Raw genomic sequence first — 19,727 nt, forward strand, 5'->3', positions numbered from 1 at the left:
AGTACACAAGCGAATTGAAATCACACCAAAGTCGAAAGGTGGGTTTTAAAGTCCCACATTTCTTGAAAATTTGGATCCTTAGGGAAATTAGGACCTTTGTGAAAAACTTTTATGTTTTGAAAATTAGTCATGTTAGTTTTTACACTAATCAAGTTTTCCGGTTTTAACCTCAAAGTCCGGTTGAGGGTTACTGAAAACCGAAGCCTCAGTCGGCGCTTAGCAAGCTACTCTCCCCCATGATTGAAGTATCATGGAACTTGAAACCGGATGTCCTAAAAATGGTTTTACACAATATAGTTCATAAAATAGCATAAGTTTTAGAAGAAACTATTTCGTGTCCAAATATCATCGGTGAACCATGAGTTTGCACACCTCAATTTGTTATGGCATATGTATGTTGACCGCGGTCAACATAGATGTAGTTGATCTTTACAGAGATCATCCATCTGGGGATTATATTTATTAGTCTTAAAAGCTAATTTGCAATGTGCCCCCCATTGTACGAGACAGATCCATCTCATGGTTAGGATAAGTCTGACCACCAAAAACCCTGTTTGATGCTGAGGTGAGGTGGATTTCCAGCCGATGATAGAGATGACTTTTCAAGATTTTTCATCAACCTACAGCTGTTCTGGACTACATCTTCTAACATAAGTTAGCAAGTGCGTCATTTTGGAAGACTTGACTTCCTTGATTCAATGAGTATTGGATTTGATTTCCGATTCAACAAAGTACTATAGAATCCTTGCGCGAAGTATGTGATATAGCGTGTTGATCATTTCCTTAGTTGGCTATTTCTTGAGTCTTGTATACAAAATAAATTCATGCAAATGAATTTATAAAGTTAAAAATTTTCACATTTTAAGCCATTTTAAACCATATATTTTTTTTGTAAAACCCACATTTTAAGCCATTTTAAGCCATTTTAAACCATGTTTTTGTAAAACCCGAAAGAATTTACTCCTTCCCCACACTTAAGATCATGTAATGCCCTCATTACATGAAATCAGAAAAATTGTAAAATTCGAGAGGGCAGATAATATGAAAGAGATTTAATACTTTCTAGGCTTTAAGCCGAAGATCACGGGATGATGGCGCTGAATTGGCTGTCACGATAAGAACATCATCCATTCCTTAAACGCTATCACAATCCAATCATCATGCAAGTATTTTGCTGAACTTCATGCCAGTCTTTGAAAATTGCAGCACATAGCACAATACTCATTTTATATGGTGCATATTTATTAATGAGTTGTGCACCTAACTTGACCCCTTCTTTTAATACCTAATGGGGTCATTCTTCCCCACACTTATCAGACGACATGTAAAATCAGTGGAAAAAGTTCCACGAATAAGTAACGTGAGCCAGTCATTAACCCCTCGGGTGGTATACAGTATATCATATAATTCCTTTTTCAATTTCTTGAAAAAGGAATACCTAACCCGAGAGTCAACACATGACTCTCTCCAAAGTGCGGCTTGCAGCAAAAATTTTATTCTTTCAGGTGGATCATGTCCAAATGGATCATCTTTTAATATATTCCAAGTGCTAACCTCGTGAGGATATACAAATTCCACATGAGAAGGTGACTCCTCAAATGGTTCCACTATATTAGAATCCTCATCGTCGATGATCTTTGATGACTCTATTTCTTCGACCTCGGTAGTTAAAACATCATCATCATCACTATCCCATGAATACCAACCTATCGCCCGCAATTCCCCCTCATCAATTCCTGGATTAAGCATTGCAAATGTGGACATAACTGGAGTGGTAGGTGGTATAATAATGGTAGGCTCAACACTCTCCACCTCGGGTATCTGTGTATTACCCCTCGAATCAACTAGTGAATTAGTCGGAAAAGTGTCTGACTCCCTTTCTTCAATTTGCTGGAGTAGACAGCTCATGGTCCTCTGTAAACGCTCAATGGATTCTTGTTGGCCCGCTAGTGTTTCTTGCAAATTTTGGCTCCGTTCAGTCTCGTTTCTCATGAAGTCTAAAATTACATCTTCTAAATTTGACTGACTCTCCTCTCCTTGTTGAATTTGAAAGTGTTGTTGAGATGAATCCCAGGATAAGTTACCATCTTCATAATAATCCCATGGTTGGTCCATAGGGGTATAATGATACATAAGATTATCATCACACTCCTCAGGCATATAGTAACCTCCATAAGTCTCACAAATACCTTTTGGTTCAACCCTAGCTTCCCAAGAACCCATATACCAATCATCATTCATACCCATGAAAACCGATGATTCACCTGATTGTTGGACATCATACATGGCTTCCGAAATCATATAATCATACCCAGCCATATTATACCTGTAACCTAGCTGCAATCACACTACAAAAGAAAAACAAAACAAACAAAAGCAAAAATAAAGCAGGTAACTTTCGTGAAAATAATTTCCCACGAAAGGATCGAATAACTAAAAGTCTATTAAAATCTTTTAAACAAAACCACTCCCCGGCAGCGGCGCCAAAAAGTTGATGTGTTAAGACGTAACCTTTAAAATGTAGACAATATGCTTAATAATTAACACATAATACAGGCAACTAAAACCCGATCATGTAGTAACTAGCAAGTAAATTGACCAGTTCGATCCACAGGGAGAAATTTGTTTTAAGGACTTCAAAAACAGTTAATTATTCTAAGAAAAAAGGGAGTTTTAATTGTAGAATTGTTAAGTAACAAACGGAAAATAAAATGAGATAAATAACAAGGATGAGAAGGCGGTGTTTACTTCAATGCTTGATAAATGATAAGGATTGTTCTTTTATACTTAAACCCGTTATTTTGTAGTTACAAGTAAATGGTTCATATCAATCTCACAATATCTATAAACCGAGAACTATAAACTTAGTAAATTCACATAAACCTTGTCATTAGTTCTTCTTTACCTATGTTTAATCAATAAGACTCTTCCTTGGTTGAATTCACATAAAACCTAGTTTATTAAGATCACTCTAAATAAACTACACTATTGTAAAATCTAGTTACCATTCAATTACCATCCTACACTCACATGTAGATGTCTAAATCACTAGGTGTTGAAGTACTAGCAATGAACATTGATAAACTCACATAAACCAATTCATAACTTGTATAATTGAACTAGAGTAAATGGATACTTACAACAACAGATCTATGGAAGAACATAATTGATTTAGATTGATTAGATTAATTAGACCCAACTCGGTTAAACTCACGTAAAACCTAAATTACTACAATCACTTGAGGTAAATTCATGACTATGTAGTTCTAGTACTTATTCAATTACCGATCTAAACATATAGCAAAGTCGTCAATTAAGTATATGTTTACCCGTCTAGATTACTAAAAGTATTGAAGCATAGATTGTGTTCCTAGTGTCACATGTAGTTAACAATCTATGTAATCGAAGGAAAGTACCAAACTAGCATAACTATGGTTCTTTTGGTTGGACATGGTAATGTACTCAATCAAACATCATAGTAACTTAAATAACATTAAAAGATAGAACAATCCCAAACCATAAATCTTACATTAAAGTAAACACACAAGGCTTTAGCCAATCATAATAATGAAGGTTACAATAATAGAAATGAAACAATAGGAATTCATAATCGTATCACTAAAATAATTGAAACCGAGAGTACCTATCGTAGCATATGATCCGTTCTTAAATCTTGATGCTAAAAAGGGTGAAGAACCCTTTAGAATGGCTGGGGGAAGCCCCCTTCTCGGACTAGAACTGATCTATATTGTGGTGTATGTTTAGAATGAGTTTAGACCCTTTAAATAGCAAGAAAAGTAGGTATTTCAGCCTCCAATGCGCCGCATCTCTTTGTGATGCGCCGCATCACCTTCTTACTTACCACCCAGCTCACGTACAGGTCATTTTCCAGCTCATTTTTGACGTTTTATGCCCAGATGCACCGCATCTAAAAGAGATGCGCCGCATCTGACCTTACTGATGCGCCGTATGCCTCTGAGACTTTTTTGGCCTCAGATGCGCCGTATATAAAGCAGATGCGCCGCATCTGGTACTATTTATAGGTAATTTTCCAATATGATGTTGTATAGCTCTGAGTTACGGACGTCTAGGCTCCGGATTCACCCTTTTTCGAGTTCGTATGACCGAGTTATGGCCAAAACGGTGCAGGTGCGCAGAATCTTCTAAAATCAGCGATATTTTCCATAAGTCTTCACTTCAACACTCGCAATGGATTATACACACATTTTAACTTATTATAATACACAAGTATAACAATTACATACAAAATGATACAAAATTGGATCGAAATAACGACAACAAATATGTATAATTTTGGCGTTATCAATATCTAATTAAGTTATCAATAAAACACATAATATAAAATAACAAATAAAATCACTAATAATATATTTTTGTCTGATTACCATTACACGTATTAATATACAAGATTGAATATAGGTTCGTGAATCCAAGGCCAACCCTGCATTGTGCATTTGTTCAATATCGTCATATGTATTTTTACTACAAAATACAGTATGGTGAGTTTCATTTGCTCCCTTTTACTCTTTACATTTTTGGGCTGAGAATACATGCAAATGCTTTATTAACTGTTTTACAATAATTATATGTGTGAGTTTCATTTGCTCCCTTTTTACTCATTACATTTTTGAGCTGAGAATACATGCAAATGCTTTATTAACTGTTTTACAATATTTATATGCGTGAGTTTCATTTGCTCCCTTTTTACTCATTACATTTTTGGGCTGAGAATACATGCAAATGCTTTATTAACTATTTTACAATATTTATATGCGTGAGTTTCATTTGCTCTCTTTTTAAATGCTTTTGCAATATATATATTTTTGGGACTGAGAATACATGCGCTGCTTTTATAACTGTTTTACGAAATAGACACAAGTACTTAAAACTACATTCTATGGCTGGATTATTAAATCGAATATGCCCCCTTTTAGTCTGGTAATCTAAGAATTAGGGAACAGACACCCTAATTGACGCGAATCCTAAAGATAGATCTATCGGGCCCAACAAGCCCCATCCAAAGTACCGGATGCTTTAGTACTTCGAAATTTATATCATGTCCGAAGGAGGATCCCAGAATGATGGGGATATTCTTATATGCATATTGTGAATGTCGGTTACCAGGTGTTCAATCTATATGAATGATATTTTTTATCTCTATGCATGGGACGTATATTTATGAGAAATAAAAATTTTGTGGTCTATTAAAATGATGGAAATGATTATTTATGTTAAACTAATGAACTCACCAACCTTTTGGTTGACACTTGAAAGCATGTTTATTCTCAGATATTAAAGAAATCTTCCGCTGTGCATTTGCTCATATTACATGGAGTCGTTCATGGCATATAGAGGTCAGAACTTCGAAATGGGACCAACTGTTGAAGACTTCGTCCAGATGGATTAGGACGGGTCACTACACAAGCTCCATCGTACCTGATTGCAACAACATTAACAGAAGGAGAAAAGGAAAATCGAATCTTCTACCGCCAAAATCTGGCCACAATCCCCTCGAAAATACCGACATTCACAACTCACTGAAAAAGTTGGAAACTTCAGGTAAGAAATATGAGTATGTCTTTATGTTTAAAGTTTGTGTCTTTATTATTATACTAAATAAATGTTAATAATGTTATGTGATGTGAAGTGGGTATTATATATGAATTGTTTGATTTGATGAAACAGGTCTAGTATCCAAAACAAATAAACTTTCACTGTTAAGAGTCAGAGTCAGGTTAGGTCTAGCTGCAAGAGTTTTTGACTCCAACTTCTTTGAGGTTTTGGGTATAATTCTGTGTTCTTTCAACACCTATTTATAATTCTGAAAATAATGATTATAAATAAAACTTATTGTTACTCTTTCTTCACATTAATAGATTACATGCATTTAGCAATGCAAAATACAAAATAAAATAAAAAATTAAAAAAAACCTTTGCATGTGAAGCAATCTTATACCATACGAAAGAACTTATCTCTAGCTCAATATTTACCCTTAATATGAGCTACTACAACATCATTCATATAGAGTACTAAATCAATCATTCACACAAATAACTTTTTAATAAATGATTAATGATTAATACAGTGCCTTCATTGCTTTTGATTATGTATAGGGTTATTAATATTACATCATATTTCATATTGATTAATTAAAATATTTAAAAATTGTTTGTTTTTGGACTAATCTGATGTGTGTAGTGTTTCTTAAGCAACACCTCTACTTTATTCACCACCCTTATATTCAATTCAATAGATTTGCGAAGCTTTTTTGGTTATTAAAAATAAAATCAATTATGAATTCTGACGTATTGCATTGTAGGGGGGTTTACTATTTATCATCATCATAAAAAACAAAAAACCCAACCGGTGTTATATCGACAAAAAATAAAATTATGGGTGGTGAAGAGTTGCCGGTTGACAGCATATACAACATCTTGTCTAGATTGCCTCTAAATTCTTTGGCTCGTTTTCAATGTGTAAGCAAGGTATGGTGCAAGTATATTAACGATCCGTACCTTGAAATCATGCATGCCAAACGAGCTATGAAAGATCCCACGATTCTGATCATGTTCCAATTAAATTATGTTATTGCAAATCTAAAATTTTGGCGTAATGCATCTACATCTACATCACTCAGTATGTTGGTAACTAAAGAAGAAAAAAATAGTAGTACTCAAGTGGTGATCACAACAAAGAATAATAATCCACCATATATGGAGTTTCCTTCTAAAGACTCGGATTCAAGATTTATGGTAGAAGATAGTATAATTTTAGGTTCGTGCAAGGGTTTGATGATATCATCACAAGACCCTCCTCGCAAAAACAACAACAACAACAACAACAAAACCGTTTTACTTGTGATCAATCCTTTAAAGAAAGAATGTTATAAGCTGCCACCCATCAAAATTTGGTCATGTACATCAGTGTTTTATGAACGCGAAGTATGCGGGCTTGGTTTTGATGATTCTACCAATACTTACAAAATGGTGTGTGTTGTGCTTCGAAATCAAAACAAGATTAGGTCGTATGTTGACGACGATGATGATGTGGTGAAGGACGATTTATGCACCATGGTGCATGTATTGGGTGGTGGCACGGGTGACTCGTCATCATCATGGCGGGAGATACCCCAAGTTCCACCTTATCCCATAAGTGGTGAAGCTGTATTTGCTAATGGATGTTTGCACTGGTTGGTTAGTTATCAACTTAAATATTGGCCGTCCGGTGTACCAAGGAAAGTAATATGTTTTGACATGACGAAACAGGAATTTGGGTTGATAGATCCTCCTAGGACACTTGCTGTTTGGGCTAAGGAGCATTTGGTTGATCTAGATGGTCAACTTGGACTTGTGTACGATGATGTCTCGGGCCGCAAACACTGCATTGAGGTGTGGTTACTGAATCCTGAAACAAAATGTTGGGTCATCCATTGCCGGTTCAACAAAAAACCGCCTTTTCCTCGTAATCAATTTATGAAGGTTATAGGATATTGGAACAAGGATGCAGGCGACTTATTAATAACAGACGGTTGTCGTGCACGCTTGTTTATTTACCGCTTAAAACAGGGCGTCTTGCATGAAGCCAACCTTTTTTATGAGAATAATAATGCACGTAGAGCAGATTTTCGACTGTTTCAAACTACGTTTTCTTCGACCCTCCGTCGCGGTTCAATCAAGAATACATGATTGATTGATTGATTGATGTCGAAAGCTGCTTTCAGTTTATCTTTTACCAACTAAAAAACTGGATGCAAAATTCACAACACACACACACACACACCAGCTCTCCATTTTAACTATATTTTTTTTGTCACTATTTATATATATTTGTAATTCATATTTGCTTGATACCTTATAATAATAATAATCTTAACTTAATGTGAATGATTGAGTTTTTTTTTTTTTTTTCCCCAAGAGATCATGTAGACGTTCTAAGTTAAGTTCAGAATGTTGATAGGTACTTTGCTATATATAAATAAATCACGTTTTTCTTGCTTTAATTTTGGCTTTCTAAAGAGACTTAAATTAAGAAATCAAATCCAAAATTCCATAATTTGTGGCTTAAGTTTATTCCTTTTTCAATCAAGAAAAAATATTACATTTCACAATACTTCTTTCATATGTAAAGTTTGCATTGGTACGTTCCTCCTAGTGTAAAATTTTAACTATTAATATTATCGAATTGTGATCGTTTAGTACGATGATAGTCTCCCTGAAACTATAAAAATATCTCACAAATAAAAATCATATTAAATTAAATTTGTATTTTGCGCGATAAATAAATGGTAATTAAATGAAACATGATAATTGAGTTTCTATATATTATGGACATACCTTTAATACGTTTATATGGTAATAACTTGCGAAAATAAATACCTACAACTGATTATATATCTAGTTGAGGCCCTAATACACTACAGGAAATATCACCTTTAGCGGCGCTAAAATAGCGCCACTTTTGGGTATGAAAGCGCTGCTGTAGATCTATTGTGGTGCTTTTTTGGCGCTTTTGCGAACACTACTTAAACCTCGCCGCTTTAGATGGCGCCGCTAAAGAGTTTAAAAAAAAATTGGCAGCATTTTGCTGTATTTGCTACTGCCAGCCCAGAATTCCGGGCTTACATCCCTCAAAATCAAAACCTGTTTAACATTTTAAATAATCGCAATATTAACATAATATAACATCAACAAAAAGTTTAAAGCGTTAAATAGATGTCAAACGCTAACATACAATATAAGTTCAAGAGTTAACACTAATTGTTCAAAAGATGACTTAAAGAGTTAACACTAATTGTTCAAAAGATTCCAATCGCCACAAACATTTCCAATTTTCAGTTTTCATCTTCCTCCTCGTAGCCAACATCTTCCTCCTCGTTGCCAATATCTTCCTCCTCCTCGTCATCTTCCTCCTTACTATCTTCTATCACAATTGGTTTTTTCCCCAATAGTTTGTATAGTGGTGTAGTTGATTTAAATATCCTCTTTTGCATTTTAGCTTCTGAACGAGCTAACATTTTATCAACTTGCAATTGAGTGTATATACGTGTAAGAGGTTACAGATTCAAATTTTGTGATGATCAGCGATGTTAATTAGCTATAAATCTGCTCAAAATATCGATTTGCGACCAAATGTGTATTTTTTCGAATGATTCACTCACTAACAATGTTAGCGATGAATATTACTAAATTGTGATCTTTTAGTATGATGTTACTTTTTCTAGAATTATAAAAACATGTCACATGAAAAAAAAATCAATGTCTATGAGTATTTTGCATGATAAATCAAATGTGGATTAAATGATACATGACAATTAAGTTGCTACCACATACATATATTTTTATTATTTTACTATGTTTTTATATTAATAGTTCACGGAAATGTCTACCTACTACGACAAATTATTTATCTATATTAGTTACTTAGCTATTTAGCTACTACAAACTTCGAATTAGAGATTGTAATTGCCATCACTTTATTGAAATGGTATAACAAATCAGCTAATTAATAAAGAAAACGTATGAAAAATCCATCATTATTCATTATATCATATTATTTAAGAATCGAGTGTTAATTGATATATGTGTATTACGTGACATATATCTACTATAATTCCTCTAAACAATAAAGTGACAATAGAAACAAGCATTTTAATGATTATACCATCTCTTCAATTAACCTTAATGTAACAATAATTTGTTGCAAAAAGCGGACAAAACCATCGTTGATCATACCACTGCCCGTTATAAATGAATGATGACTTCAGATAAAGATGATGTCAAAACCAATGAATACACAAAAGTAATGGATGATGAATTTAAATTAGAAATATTTGAAATTATTTCTATTTTATTATAAAGATTAATGGTTCTCACGCAAACTTGCATGAATAATAAGTTTGCGATGAACAAGAAACAAATAAGGGGAGCTTCTGTTGGTTTTCAAGGTGTTAAAGTTTCTCACTTATTTTACGCCGATGATGTGATTGTTATCTCGGATTGGGATAAAAACTCTCTAGATTGTATCATAGAGGTTTTTAACAGCTTCTATAGTTATCCGGGATTGAGAATCAATGTTAATAAATCCAACTTGTACGGTTTGGGCGTGACAGATACCGAAGTGGACAATTATGCTAGAGATATTGGTTGTTTACGGGGGACTTTTCCTTTTAATTATTTGGGCCTTCCTATGGGCGTTAGTATGAATCGTAAGTCTAATTGGAAGGCGTTGATTGAGAAATTTATCAACCGATTATCGACAAGGAAAGCAAACCTCCTCTCATTTGGAGGTCGTTTAACGCTAATTAAATCGGTTCTTGGTAGCATTGGCATCTACCTTCTTTCTTTATTTAAATGCCCAGAAGGTATTCTTAACCAATTAGAAGTCATGCGCTCTAATTTTTTTTGGGGTGCAATGGAAGGGAGTCGAAAGATGCATTGGGTGAGTTGGGATCAAACACTTTCCTCTCTTGATAATGGGGGGTTAAATATTGGTAGCTTACGAGCTCTCAACTACGCTTTAATGTTTAAATGTGTTTGGAGATATGTCATGTATCCGCAAGCAAAGTGGGCGGAAATAGTAACGTCAATATATGGTGTAGGAGCTGGAATTGATGGGTCATTGATTCGGGGACCCGGCATTTGGTACGATATTGTTAAATTCTTCCGTAAGTCAATCGATAATGGCCATTTACCTTCTAATGTGCTTCGAAGAAAGTTGGGTGATGGGCATAATACCTTTTTTTGGTTAGATAATTGGGTTGGTTGTGGAAGTTTGAAGGATAAATTCAATAGATTGTACCACTTGGATACGAGCAAAGAATGCAAGCTAGCAAATAGATTTGTTAACGGATCGTGGAGATGGGCATGGTCACGCGCTGATATTGGAGTATTTGAGCACTAGATGGTGCAAATTTATCCCTCGCAAAATAAACATTTTTATTTAGAGAGTGGCGTTAAATCGTCTACCAACGAGATTAAATCTATCAAGTAGAGGCATTGACATACAAGACATAGGTTGCGTGATATGTAGTGGTCAAGTTGAATCCCTCGATCACGTTCTATTTGGATGTAATTTGGCTATCGATCTATGGAACAAGTTACGTTTATGGACCGTAATTAATATGTCTGTTTGTTCGTCTTGGCAAGATTGGTTGTTGTGGTTTAACGCCTGGCAAGCAAAAATAGAAGATAAGCAAAGGTTGTATGTGATTGTCACAACTTTACTTTGGTACACTTGGAGATTCAGAAACATCACCGTGTTTGGAGATGACCCCCCGAAGAAGAGCTCGTTGTTTGATAGTATTCGCCTTACGTCCTTTAATTGGTTTTGTAATAGAGGCAAATTTAATTTTAGTTAGAACGATTGGCTTATAAAGCCGTTGTAATTCCTTTGTTTTCGTGTTTGGCTTTCTCTAGCTTCTTGCTAGAGTGTCGTGCTTTATAAAATTTTGCTGTTCTAAAAAAAAAAAAAAAAACCTTCATAATTGCTTTGTACAGTATAATGATTAAGGAAGTCAAAGTTTTTAAGAGAAATAAGTATTTAAGGAAGTCTTAAAGTTGTAAATAACCTTCATAATTTTGCTGGTCTTCACGAGTTTTTTAAGAGAAATAAGTATTTAAGGAAGTCTTAAAGTTGTAAAATTATTTAAAAAAGTCTAGTGGTGTTTTAGGAGATGCTGATATTTTTTTTTCAAGAAATCATTTTCAACACCAAGTCTTTTATCTAACCGGAGTTATTACATAGATCTTTTTTTTAAATTTGTTTAAAGATCGAACACTACAAGAGCAAATTATACGCGCCTTGAGATATTCTCTTTTGACGATGTCATTCAGTAGCTTCCAGCTCCAATGGATATTATTAGGCTAATTCTAACGCGGCGTCAAATTTCTTCCGTCATCCTACTTGGCAACGTCTTTGACGCCCTTGACGCCCCTAACGCGGCGTCGCGTCAGTCGAAAATGTGACGGAAGAGTAAAGGTGTGTCAAATTTGATTCAGCCAATCAGATTTTGCCACATATATTTATATATTATTAATTATTATATTTTATAGTTAACTACTAATAATATTTTAACACATCACCCACCACAATATTTAACCCTCAAATTTGACACTCGCCTTTATTTAACTTCATCTCTTGACCATGCCACATCACCAAAAAGTACATCACTTGACTCTGACATCATCGTCAGGGTTAAAAATAGTGGTGTATGGGGGGATGTGAGATGTATACAATCCTTCATCTATCCTTGAATAAGGAGAAGTCATTTTACACCCAAAGTGAAACACTCTCAAGAGTAGAGAAAGTCATCCCTTTCTTTATTCGACGGATAAAGAAATTTCTTTCAAGAGGACCTCCGGCCTTTAAGTAGAAAAAAGGCTTGAAAACAATATCAAAAATATAAAAATAATTATCTGAAAAGGCTTGAAAGATTTTAAGCAATTAGAGCACATAAATTGTTTTTTATAAAGAAATATGAAATTACAAGTGATTAGCATATATGTTAAATTTATATTATCCAAGTATTAGTATAGCAATCGGTGTTGGAACAGAGCTATGGCTACATACTGCGATTAAGATTTACGAGCTCGACAACTTTTAGGTTTGATTGTTATAACAATACTTCAATTGTGAGCTCAAAGGAATAATTGCTTAAATTTTGTTTATGTTTATTTTGTGAACATAAATAAAAAGTTATTGTTGATCAGAATGATATGGGATGCTAGGATGTTCAGTAAAGATAGATGCGATATGAAAGACTTGATTTTTTCTTGATTATCTTTAGTTTACATCTACAACTTTGGCTAAAAAACTATAGTTAAGTTTTAAATATTTTTAAAAGTACAAGTAGTCCTTAAATATTTTTTAAAAGCACTATGCTCTCTTAAAAAACTCGGTCTTCACAGTTCGATTTGTCTTGATCATTAATTGCGTTATTGACTTTTTTTTTTCATTACGAAAGAAACAACCTTCATAATTGCTATAAACATATGAATCAATAATCAATAATTTGCCAACATTTCATGAAACATCTAGGCTTCGCTTACTCTAGAAAGAAACGTGTCACTGCTATACACACTAAAATAATGAGGTTTTTTTTTTTTTTTTTTCTTTCCCAAAATTGTGTTCAAAGTTTAAACACAAAAAAAATAAAAAAAAAGGCAATTATTGTTTTGGTTTTTAAGTTGATAGCTAAATGTTGAGTATCTCATAATTCATATGCTAGTTAATCAAATATGGACTCATATTCATAATAAACGTATACACGATCATAACTCTGCTTAATTTTTGAGGTGCCAGGGAAAATGTCAAAAATGTTCACGGGGTAACCAAGTTAAGCTGCATATATCTAACTAAAAATAAACATCCTCTCTGGTAGCATGAACAGAAAAAACCTTATTGTTTATGATTTTTTTGCACTTGATTGTTCATACAGTTCCCCTAAATGCAAAGATTATTATAAACTATAATGTTTTTCATATATGAATATTATCCCTTCATTAAGGAAAAAAAAAGCTAGATTTGATATTCAGTGTTTCACATGAATAGAAAATATGGAGACAGACTTATTTTTGAGTTATGACATACATTTTGTTACAAGCAGAATATTTTTTATTTGCTATATGGTTTTATAATGAGTAACATCAAGTGTACATCAAGATTGCTACGAATTACCTTATACGTTAGATCATCTAGACCTTTCACTCCTAAAATAGGATACTATTATTAAAAACGACATCTACAAAATTGGATAACATTTATGGATTACTCTTTAAAAATGGGGCCCACACGAATAACGATATTATATATTACTCTGGATATCATATATGAGTGGAGGCGGGAGTGGTGGGACCGCCAATATATTTGAATCTGTACGTGTATCGGCTGCTTGTAACAGACTCCTACGGGCCATTCGAGATTCGTTCTTAATTTTTCTGTTAGAAAAATGAGAAGAATTTCGAATAATCTCGTTGGATGACAAAAATGTGTCCTTTGATAGACTTGATTCAATCAATGAACTGAACACTCCAGCTTCTTTTAATCCTTGCATTATCACCTGTTCATATGGTTAAATTCACGATTCAAATCAATTAGTGTGAGTTGGATTGACCCGAACAGTTTTTATTCAAGAAAAAGTAACTTTATTATAGTAAAAATTTTAGTGTCAATATATATGAAAATCAATCTTTTTATTTGCAGTCCTTTGGACATATTTTGTTTAGTTACATTTGTTTATGGGTTTGACCCCGTAACCCAAATTGACCCATTCATAAGTAAATGGGTCAAACAAAGAGCAAAAACTGGGGAATAGGAAGATGTAGAAGTTTGAAATTTGTATATTACCATAGGAGCGTAAACGCGAATTAAAATTCCCCTTTTCATAAGTTTCTTGATTAGATCTTTGTTCGTCCAAACAACATGCTCGCGGTACCTGAAGTTTAATTAGATCAATAGTATCCTAACTGAGAAACTTTTATTAGTAATCAAACAAATTTACTGATGTGAGTTTTAAGGGACTACAAATGAATAATCAGAACCAGAGTTTGAATAACTCGAATCTTGACAGAACTTTTAATTTTTTTAATCCTTTTTCACACTGAAATTACATACTAATGAGTTACCGAGTATTATGCAAGAAAACTGAGTTATAAATCTTACCAGTTTAGCATTTCGTCCTCTGTTGCCGTTGATGCAATTATAAAAGCCTGCAGAAAATGACAGTGATTCGTTTGTAGAACGTAATAGATGTTGTGGCCATATGTAACTTGGTATTGTAAATTGTTCATATTTATGTTAATCTCATAATTGAACCAAAATGACATCAAATAGAGGCGAAACTAGGATTTGTTTCACCGGGGGCAAAAAAAAAAAAATTTAAACCGTAGCAATTTTTTTTGACAAAATTTGAAGATTTTGGGACAAAAGTTTGAGATTTTGGGGCAAAATTTGAAGATTTTGCGGCAAAAGTTGAAGGTTTTGGGGCATAATATGTAGGTTTGGGGGCAAAAAAAAAATCCACCCGGGGCAAAGTCGAAAAACCCAAAATTTTTACACTGAAAAAAAAATCCACTGGGGCGGCCGCCCCCTGCCCCCACACACTTTCGCTCCTGTTTATGGGTCACAAATGGCTAACATGTGTATGGGTCAAAATGCCTTGGTCGAGCTGGATTAACCCATATCACGTTTTTTTCTAACTTTGATTGCAAAGACTTTATTTGTATAATGTAACTTGATGATTCTAATCAAGTATGAAGTTTGTCCCTTAAAAGCATACATAACAGATGGGTCGGGTGGAGCTGGGTTGGGTCGAGATAAAAACGGGATTGGATCGAAACGGGTCATGGGTCAAATGGGTCAGATCTTAAAGGACCATAAAGGAGAAACGTCGATACTCACAGCTCTGTCAAATTCTAACATGAAGCATCTTTTAACTTCTTCTTTTGTAGGCTTGCAGCCACAACGATCACGCCTTGATGTCAAATCTGAAAACTTTGTGTACGTGTAATGCAGAATCGCAGCTTCATCAAATTTGATCTCACTATATACATATATACATCAAATAAACTTATTAATATATGCAATAAGTAGTAATAATAATACATTCGATTTGAAAATAAGATAAAGTTATATACTTTGGAGTCTTGGCATAGTTATGCCATCTATGTGCCCCATTAGGACGTAAATGTTGTTGAACACGAGCAGCTGATTTACCGTTTCCGTATGTCAAGAAGTAGTTTGGATTACCACGAGTTGATTCTTTGTACATTCTAAAATACGTCTCTTTCATAAGATGATCAAAATTCTTTTTAAACAATGAAACCTGCATAAAATAGTTGTACATTTTAAGAGTCTTTTGTAAGATATAAATCAGGCATTCGTTAATACCTCACTGAAAGGTTCTTGTATGTCATCTCGTTCAACGCTGCTCTCCTGAAACAATAAGGGTTAATTGAATAACAGGTTATAGTGAAAGTAGCTCATACAACGTGTTTACACTAAAAAAAGGAGTTTGCTAATGAAACAGCCCTAAAAGTTGTTGTTAATGTGCATTAAAAGCTTGTAAAAATCAATAACCATCAAAAGTCAAATGTAACCGTGTACAACCTATTTATGCATACTAAGTTACTAACGACTGCCCTAAGAGCTGTCGTTAAAAAATCCTAAAAAAAATAAAAAATTAATTGAAAACTTACATAGTTTGGAAATACAACCATGTCCACATTATTAGGCACGTCTGATAAAAGTTGTCTTAAAGAGTATTCACGAGTGCCTGCCGGATGAATTAGCTCATCTGTATCGAGATGAATAATCCAATCCATATGAGCTTCCTTGAAATAAAACGAACAACATCAATAAGTTCGTAGTGTCGTTTATTTGAATAAATTTAATGAAAAGAAAATTACATCTACCTTTGCCATAACAATAGCCATTTCCATATTTAGGGATTGTTTGACAAATAACTCATAGTTGCATGGTTTGTAAAAGAAGCTTGATAACCATGTTTCATTCCATATTCGACTGAAGATTGAAATTAGCCAAATAGGGATCTGTTAGACTTTTGCAGAAGATTTAAACTAAAGAACAAGCATTCGTGTTACTTATAAAAAACAACAACTCGTCGAACCTTCTGGCTTGTTGTTCCTCGAGTTCTTTTGTTCTATGTATCAATTTCACCTTCTGTAACAAGATGAGCAGAAATTAAATTTTGAGAAGTGATACATAACAAAATACAATTGTTAAAACAGCAGGACAGTTTAACAGAACAGATATGAAATTTACAGGAATCGATTCTAGAACTTTAGATACGCCAGGGGTTGCAGCTTTTCCTTCCACAAACAAGAAAAAGTTTGTAACACCGATAACTTTATGATAATAGATCCATGGTACTATTTGCTCCAAGCCGGCCGAAGTGCTTGTGGTAATACATATCTGGCATTTGATAAAAAAAAAAAGTACTAATAACATCAATCTTGTGAAGCATTAACATTACTATGTATAAACGAATAAGATTCTCACTTTTCATGCTACCTAGTAAGGATGAGTATATTTAGTTAGATGTATGTGGTCTAAGTGAGTTATCTGATGACCGCTTTTGACCATTTCACTGGCCACTCAAGTTATGCTGGCAGTGAGGTTTATAATAAATACTGGACTCTAACAACTAGGATATCTTGGGACTACCACTACAAAATTTCAAACCTAGGATCTTTTGTAAGGATGTCAAACAACTATTGTGAGCTATCATACTCTACCTTGTGATGATATTTCTTAGGATTCGGTAAATGGAAATTTTTATGGTTCATATTTTGATACTACTAAAACATTCATAACTAATAAGATGTTCTAGGATATATTTGTTATTTTTTTTTTCTTTTTTTTTTTTTTTTTTAAGGCAAGCCCCCCAAAGTGTAGGGGTGATTTTGTTATCTTTACTACATTTATATATATAAATACATTGTGTATGCATGAGTTAAAGTGTTGGCAATTTGATCTATGAAACACATACATTAACATCATGAATTACCATAATAATGAATCAAATTTCCAAATCACGACATAAATATAACCAATAGATTATAGATACTATATAACTATCAATTAACATAAAATACCTTCGGTTTTAGATCGGATTCATAATTGAATTTCCAGTCTCTAAAATAAGGAAACGAAATAGACCGACTTTGTCCCAATATATCAACACAACTGGCTGACGTTCGAATGGTGACTTTCGACGATGAGATGCTATCCATTCCTGGAAACTCGAACCGATTCAAAGCAGACCAACGGATCTTGGGATCACCTATTTCTCCACGCCATTGAAGAACAAATGCAAATGTAGCTAGCAAGAGTGGAAGGAGTGTGAGTAAAAGTATGATTCTGGAAGTGAAATTTTGTGATGATTGTGATAATGATGATGAAGATGGACTGTGTTTCATAGATGTATAATTATAATTATAGAAACCTGCCATTGATTTATGTACGTGTTTTTGTATTTGTGAATATCTTTATGAATAAAAAAATTAGATCGGAGTTTATTTTGATTTTTTTTTAACCTTTTGTTTGAAAGGAGAGAGTTACAACTTGGTAATTACTCCTACTAAAGAACCGTTATGGCGTTATATCAGTGGCGATTCTAGGATCAAAATTCAATGGTGTCCTATACAATTTGAGTGTTACTTTTTATTTTATTTTTTTTCAAAAGAACGGCTATTTTATTCCATAAAAACCATTAAATTTAAAATTATATAGGGTCATATTTATAAATTTAGTGGTGTCCTATACAATTTTAATAGTATTTTGTCAATATAAGAAATTAATTAATGGGGTCCTTTGACCCCACTTCACTATACATACAATCGCCACTGAATTATAGTTATGATAACTTATCATCAATAATCATGATAACATAATAATATAAAATAAAATATAAATATAAAAGTATATTTAAAGAAGCTAAACAAGTAGCTACGTTTGAGCATTTATTATAAAGTGTTAACTTTTCATATTGTAACGTACTTTCTTTAGTTAGATTCAGGGTATAGAAATACGTTATTTTATACTAAAAATATTAACTTTGCGAATAATATTTAACCATAACCCTTAAAGTCATGGTTAGTATTTTCCATATTTAAATAAATATACATGCATACTAAGTAATAATTTTATACCACTCCTAACAATTACACATTTCCTCAACAAAATAGATAAACAAATCGCGTTAGTATTCTTCCCTATAACATAGTAATGACATAGTCACTCTTAACCATTACAATCATCTAAACATAATTGTATATATTAACTAAATAAACTAATCTACAACTACTAATTGGTTAATTTCATAATTTTAACGACAATTGCACAATAAAAGAGAATCTATAATTGATTTTAATTTGTTGCTTTCATATTATTAGCGGCAATTGCATTAAAAACCAATCGCTCTAGCAAGATGATAGAAGAGACCTATAATACTTTAAAGTTGATTGTCTTGAAAGTGTATGTTACGAGCTCTAGAATGAAGACAATTAAACGAAAAAGAATGTATATGATCGAAAATAACACTCTTCTTCAAAAAATGTGCTAAAAATGTTTCACTGTTGCAATATCGCCACAAGATCTACGTCAAGGTCACTACAATTGCATAAACTCTATCTTAAAGTATTAATTTTCACAACCCGAAACTAGATAAAACACATGAAAAAATACGGACTGTTAGTGCATAATTTGTAATCCCTAGTTTCATGAACGTTAATGTATTATTCGATCATGTAGTAACCTGTAATATTGTTAAACGTTGATTGTCGATTGCTACTTTATATATATGTAAACGTTTAAATGTAATGTGTAATGTTACTCGACAGTCGGTCGACTGACATAGTCAGTCGACCTACTGTCAACCACAGTCGACCGACATAAGATCTGGGATATTTAAGCCAAGTTAATCTCCACTAATTTGATTAATCACTTAATTAATTTTACACACACAAACAGTTCCAGGTCCGGTCTCTCTCAAACCTTCATGTCCAAATACCACAGAATGTCAGTCTAGGCTTCGTGTTTATCAAGATCTAATCTTGGTTTGACTCGTACGAACCCGAAAACCCATAGATATTCGTTTAAGCTCGTTCTAGTGTTATTCCGCCTCTAGATCGTGTTAGGTTAATTCTAAGGTCCCTTTTCAGCGTCTACAAAGTGGTATCAGAGCCAT

General features: G+C 33.5%; 2 protein-coding genes across 2 annotated transcripts; one reads left to right on the top strand and one right to left on the bottom strand.

The window, feature by feature from the left end:
- Nucleotides 1-6,414: 6,414 nt before the first annotated feature.
- Nucleotides 6,415-7,707, top strand: LOC139874290 (F-box protein At2g23160-like). The gene has a single exon (XM_071861736.1). It carries the CDS (start codon nucleotides 6,415-6,417, stop codon nucleotides 7,705-7,707), a length of 1,293 nt encoding a protein of 430 aa, XP_071717837.1.
- Nucleotides 7,708-11,071: 3,364 nt separating this feature from the next.
- On the bottom strand, nucleotides 11,072-17,991 carry LOC139874291 (glycosyltransferase-like At2g41451). The gene is made up of 13 exons (XM_071861738.1): nucleotides 17,635-17,991; nucleotides 16,802-16,951; nucleotides 16,647-16,699; nucleotides 16,432-16,540; nucleotides 16,216-16,350; nucleotides 15,908-15,952; nucleotides 15,655-15,842; nucleotides 15,419-15,560; nucleotides 14,681-14,727; nucleotides 14,366-14,453; nucleotides 13,835-14,078; nucleotides 13,697-13,728; nucleotides 11,072-11,188 (listed from the first exon to the last, which is right to left on the bottom strand). Exons 1-13 carry the CDS (start codon nucleotides 17,989-17,991, stop codon nucleotides 11,072-11,074), a joined length of 1,707 nt encoding a protein of 568 aa, XP_071717839.1.
- Between the last annotated feature and the right edge of the window lie 1,736 nt (nucleotides 17,992-19,727).

This window comes from Rutidosis leptorrhynchoides, chromosome 11 (assembly GCF_046630445.1).
Source record: "Rutidosis leptorrhynchoides isolate AG116_Rl617_1_P2 chromosome 11, CSIRO_AGI_Rlap_v1, whole genome shotgun sequence".
NCBI lineage: Eukaryota > Viridiplantae > Streptophyta > Magnoliopsida > Asterales > Asteraceae > Rutidosis > Rutidosis leptorrhynchoides.